The sequence below is a fragment of the Acyrthosiphon pisum genome, chromosome A1 (genome assembly GCF_005508785.2).
Source record: "Acyrthosiphon pisum isolate AL4f chromosome A1, pea_aphid_22Mar2018_4r6ur, whole genome shotgun sequence".
NCBI classification, from domain to species: Eukaryota; Metazoa; Arthropoda; class Insecta; order Hemiptera; family Aphididae; genus Acyrthosiphon; species Acyrthosiphon pisum.
The window spans coordinates 84,246,151-84,252,326 of NC_042494.1; the positions used below are offsets into that span (position 1 = coordinate 84,246,151).

General features: G+C 37.5%; 1 protein-coding gene across 3 annotated transcripts in view; it reads left to right on the top strand.

Moving 5' to 3' along the window:
• LOC100161660 overlaps positions 1–5,049 on the top strand; it is a 40,295-nt gene extending 35,246 nt beyond the window's left edge. For 2 of the 3 annotated variants that reach the window (XM_008188459.3, XM_008188457.3), the window contains 5 exons: positions 56–309; positions 380–527; positions 586–652; positions 716–964; positions 1,031–5,049. In XM_008188459.3, the coding sequence (XP_008186681.1) occupies positions 56–309; positions 380–527; positions 586–652; positions 716–964; positions 1,031–5,046 (4,734 nt within the window). In that variant the 3' untranslated portion in view covers positions 5,047–5,049. The remainder of the gene's footprint in view (positions 1–55; positions 310–379; positions 528–585; positions 653–715; positions 965–1,030) is intronic. The other variant, XM_008188458.3, reaches the window with a different exon arrangement.
• Positions 5,050–6,176: the final 1,127 nt, after the last annotated feature.

A 6,176-nucleotide genomic window follows, 5' to 3' on the forward strand; every position in this document is an offset into this window, starting at 1 on the left:
ACTTAACCTAACCTTGCTATAAAAATTAAAACTAAAAAAAAATTATTAATTACAGGGTTTAAATTCTTCGATAAACGAGTATCAAAACTTGGCTCATTATCAAACAGTTATAATGGCTAAAGCTGCAGAAATGTATATAAATGATGATTTAAATGATCAACCGGGTTCACCTAGATCCGTGGCATCTAAATGTGAACTAGTTAGAAGAGATTCTGGAAATTGGAGTGGTGATAGAAATAGTGCTTCATCATCATCATCTACTTCATTAGAGAATCCTTACCAATATTTTGTTGGAAAAATCCAAAACAGGTATGTATAATATTAATAATGGGAAAAATTAATTGTTTTACTCATCAAAATATAATTAAATTATTAACAGGCCTGGAAATGGTTTTAGTGGTGTTCCTCGAAGCCCCAACAAACCAAAAGATTATACAATGAATCAATTTGATTTAGGATATGACTCTTATTCACTTTCTTCAAATGATAGTTTGCCTTTACAACAGAATCTCAAGCATAACCTTCAGGTAATTGAAATAAAATATGCTAGTTATACAGTCAATAATATATGTGTTTTCTTTTCAGCTTGCTCAAATACCAGAAGGACATCAAACTTCTCATACATCATTGAAGAACGCTTCTAAAAACTCTGGTATGTAATAATATAAATACATTTTTGTAATAAAATGTTATACTAACTTATGCATATTTTTAGCAGTCGATGAAGTTGAAAGGCTCTGTGCCGAAGCCGATCAGTTATTGGGAAAATCTGAAGCCACTGAAGATTTAGTTATGGCATTATCTTTGTGTAATTTAGCAGCTGGTAAAGCTAGAGCTGCAATGGATGCTCCATATAGTAATCCCCAAGTTGCTAGCTTTGCAAGAATGAAGCATAACACTTGTGTGATGAGAGCTCGCAGTTTACACAAGCGACTTGAAGAACCTCTTCACTCTACAAATAAACGTATGTAGATTTTTTATAATTTAAAAAAAAAAACAAATTTTATTATAGTAGTAAATTTAATTTTAGACGGTGAAGGCAGACACAGCCGAGAAGGAAGTAGTTGCAGCAATAGAGGATCTCAAGTATCGCATAGCCGGCAAAATTCTAAAGATAAAACAATTCAGCACTCAAGGCAAAATAGCAAAGAATTACTTGACATGTCACTACAGTTATCATCCTTACACAATTCTCCTGTGGATAAATCTGTAAAAAATATTGAGATTTATGCTACATTACCGAAGAATAAAAAAGGATTGTTATCTCGATCATCCAACAAAACAAAACAATTAATTGAAGATGAAGAATACATGATGTATGAAAGACCTAGTAGAAGCTTACAAACTAAGAGCAAAGCTAATAAAAAAGATGGAGAAAAAAGAGCAAGGAGTGAAGAACGAAATGGTACGAAAAATACTAAAGAATTCTTGTCAAACTCGCTGACAAAGGAAACGAAAAAACCTAAAGTTGAGGATAACAAGCAAGGCAAAAAACAACATAAAATAAGGAGAAAATTGCTAATGGGTGGTTTAATAAAAAGAAAAAATAGAAGTATGCCTGATCTACGTGAAGATGAATTACAGATAAAAGATCCACCTAAAGAAAAAATTGTATCAAAAGATGACTCCATGGTCGACTCAATAAGTAGTCAAAACAATCTAAGTGGATATTTGTCTGAAGGACATCTAGAAAGTACAGGAAATGCTAATTTATTGCGAAGTAAACTAATGAGAAAGAGTTTCTACACTAACAAATTCCTTCATTTTGCTAAAGTACCACCACCACCACCAATGCGTACATCTTCTCAGTTGAGTAAAGCAGAAAGCAATAAACAACAAAATGATTGGGGAACTGAGCCTCAATCCTTACCATACATCCATCCTCGTAAAGAAGATGTGACTTACGCTAACGGGGGAATGTTACTTGACAAAGACAACAAAAATGTTATGATTACTCAAGCTCAAGTTCATCACAATCCAGAACAAAATGTTGTTGTAAACAATGTTGATGATCTCGGGTTTCCATTACCACCTTATCCAAGTCCATTAAATTCAGTGTGTCATTCGAGACAACCCAGTGAAGAATTTCCACCACCACCACCCCCTGCACAACCCGTTGATGAAGTTGATGGAGCTTGTCCAGCTATACCTATGGAACAAATTGAATTGGAAGCGAACGAAGAGAATAATTGGGTCAAAGAGTTACAATCAAAGCAAGCCATGTGGTGTGGTAGTGATCAAGTTGGTCAAGATTTAGAGTCCAAATCGATTGTAAAAGATTTGAAAAATAAATTTGAACAAAAGAGCATTATTGATAATTTAATAACACATGCAATTAATAACTTACCAGCAGACAGTATTTGTGAAATAGTGGATGATGAAGAAAAGAAAATCGAAAAAGAGCTTAAGGGTGCTTTAAGCAAAACTTCATTTGATAATAGCGAATCAAAAAGAAAATTAGGAAAAAAGAAAAACGTTACCTTTTGTGAACAAGTTGTTTTAGTTGCGACTGCGGAAGAAGATGAAGTGGATAGCTATATACCAAATCCTATTTTGGAAAGGGTTCTTAGATCAGTACTTCACAAAGATATACCCATTGAACCAAATAGGGAAGTAACAAAATCTGTAATTCCGTTGAAACGAAACGACTCTGGTCAATTCAATCGAAGCAATTTATCTTTAAAATCTTGTTATGACAATAACAAAGTTGAAGAAAAATCTAATTTTGAAGTCAAAGAAGAGTTACCACCAAAAACGTATCGCATGTCTCCTGTGCAACAATTACCTCAAACACTTTCATCCATGGTGGTACAACCCAAACTTAAAGCACCTCTACCAGAACAAATTCAAAAACCTGTGGAGTCTGTAAAAAATTACCGTATGTCACCAATTCAACATTCAACGACTCTTAATCAATCTCCATTGACACAACAAAAATTCAAATCTCCTTCTACTTCACAAATAGCAAATGCAATGTCAAATTTATCGATAAATTCAATGGAAAGTATTCAGTCGGTTCAAAATCAATCCTCCACCACGCATAGGTTTTATTCCAACAACCAACAAAATAACATCTATCCTCAACAGTATCAAAGTCTTTCACATATGGGACATCAAAAACCGTTTTTAAACAATGAACCACATTCACTCAACTATCAATCGATGAGTGAGAACAAATCAAGTTGCTCGCCTGTAAACTGTAGATCAAATCAGTCTTCTTTGGAGAGGAATCAAACGATCAGACAAGTGAACAGTGGTGTTTCGTCGAATTGTTATCCACAACAATCACCTGTTGAAGGCAGGAGTGGTCATTTTAGATACAACGGTGACAGTCAAACACAGCTCCGGCTTCACGGAAATCAAACATCAAATTCGGAAACAAATACCCACCAGTATCAAACTAACCCAGGATCTCCTAGAATACCTTACCCACAAAATAATGCACGTTACAATGTTTCAAACGTTGAACCAGGTGGTCAATATCAAAATAACAACGAAAACAGAGCTTACAACAACCACGGTCAAATTCCCCAGTACCAATGTCAACCACTCGAGAGGTTGAACAGCAACAGTAACAGCGTCAGTCATGCAACCGACAACCGAACATGTTATCCCAGACAACCCAGTCCTGTCCAAGTACAACACAACAATCTCAACATCAATAGCATCGGCCGACACCAATCGAGTCCCACAACGGTTTGTAGCGACAATGGCAATAGAATCACCTACGGACAGACACAACAGCATCAATTCGATAGATCAAACTCTTCGATAAACTGTAGCGACAAGCCCGCAATCAACCAACACCATCAACAACAACAACAACAACAACAACAACAACAGCAGCAGCAGCAACAACAACAACAGCAGCAGCAGCAGCAGCAACAACAACAACAGCAACAGCAACAATTTATTGATAGGCTCAACGTCGCGCCGCAGTACGGTGCAAATAGCGAAAACGGCAACAAAACAGGTTACCTGCAACAAGGAGTGTCCGCTAACCAAGCACAGCAGTTGGAAAGGATGTCCCAACATTACGATAACAAGACTGGCGGATACATTCAACAGGGCCTAACCACAACGAATCTGTCACCCCAGCAGCAGCAGCAGCAGCAGCAGCAACAATTCGGCGTTGCAGCGGGAGACAACTATAACAACAACATCAACAACAACAAGCCGTGTAGCAATCAATCGCAGCAGCCGTCGGTACAACAGTGTTCGCCGGGCTACGCGCACTCCGAATCAAGGACGTCATCGGGGTACTCGGTGACGCAACCTGACAACAGACCCGCGCAGGCTCTCCCTGCTGGGTACCCACGAAATTCGGTGGATGTGAAACCTGGTCCACATTCGCCGGGAGTGTTGTTAAGGCAGCGTAGCATGGTCAATGGTTTTCATTCGATGCCGTACACCCGACAACCCGCGGACACCGTGGCCCACCTGCCACCGGCGCATCCGAAAAAGGACGCCGCGCAGCTGACCAACGGTTTCACGAGGTCGCCCGCCGAGTCGGCACACGGCTCATCGTCGTCGCTGGACCGGAACAAGCAGCTTCACCAGCAGTACGGTGGTCAGCCGGATGGTACGGTGCCATCGCTCCAGTCGCCGTCCAAGGTCCGCCCGGTCAACTCGTCGTCGTCGGCGGTGTCGGCGGTTCAGAGGACCAACACGGTCCGCAGGCCAATGACCGTTTACGAGCCGCAACAGTTACCGCCTTACCAGCACCCGCCGGTCCCGGTGGCGTTCAAACAGCAACAGCAACAGTTGCAGCAGCCATGCAGGCTGCCCAGCGGCCAGCCCAGATCCACGACGCCCAACGGCAACGCGGCCGCCGCCAACGATCCGGGCCGGTACGCCGTTTACCAGCAGCCGCCGTCACCGCGGTTGCAGGACAAATGCGCCAATGGCATGATGAACGGCATGCCCAGGCCGTCACCGTGCAACCTGTGCCGCAAGAAGGCCGTCAACCACCCGTCCATCTACTGTTCGGACTGCGATTTTTACATGTCAAGGTTCAAGCCCAAGGCTCAATCGACTACGTGCTAACATGATATAATATTATGATATATAGGTACTGTTTGCGAATATTTTTTATGCAGCACGTGATCTCTTCAATTTTGTATCTGTGATATACAACAGTTAATTAGTAATCATTTTATTATAGGTACATTATTAAGTTTCTGATGTTATTATTATATCGTATTAGTATATAGTTGAAAAATACTATAATTTGAATTTTATCATTGTACGTGGTATATATTATACCTAAATTATTTTTATTTCTTTTTACCATGCATTTGATGATTGATTAAAAATTGTTTTTGAAAAACTGTAATTTTTTTTTTCATTTATAAGATATATTATATATTATCGTTATTTTATATTAAATGATCTCAATACCATATTGTAATATACATTTTAATAATTAAATGTGTGTAATATCGTAAGGATGACATTTTAGATGTACAAACATAATTGTAAGATTTGCCATGTTCGATTTATAGAATATATTAATATTAATATAAGCCCACCTCTTTCATCAATGTATTTATTGTTTAAGATATTTTTTTATTTAAATTATAAAGAATAAAATATATATTTTAATAGATGATAATAAACTTGTCTTTTATAATATTATGTTTAATATAGGAAAACCGAAAATTTAAATGTTTCATATTCTAAATTAGATTAAATTAAATCAATAATTATGGCGATACCTATGTGTGAAAAAACAATATTGTAAGTATATATAGTTTTTAAAAAGCCTTGAAGTCTGAAGAATAATGGTTTCTTTAAAATATAATAATATGCGTAATGGTGACAGTAAGTGAAATGTTTCAAGTCAATAAACTATATAATATACAAACACTCAAACAAAATAATAAATCAATTATTTGAAGTAAAATGTTTAAGAGGACGTGATACCCGCATGTGTTGTCTCCGTCTTACAAGTGCGTAACATAACAAATTATACGCAAAGCAGAACACGTGTAGCTCCGTTAGTTTAAAAATTAGAGTAAATTGACCTCTTATAAAATCTAAAGGTAAGATTATTATCTAGACAACCTCATGAGCTTTTTATTATATTTAAATTTTAAAGCGAGCTATGAGTATTTTAAAATTGTAAATTGTTTGTGCATTTTAAAGTACTCATAACTCGCTTAAAAATATAAATA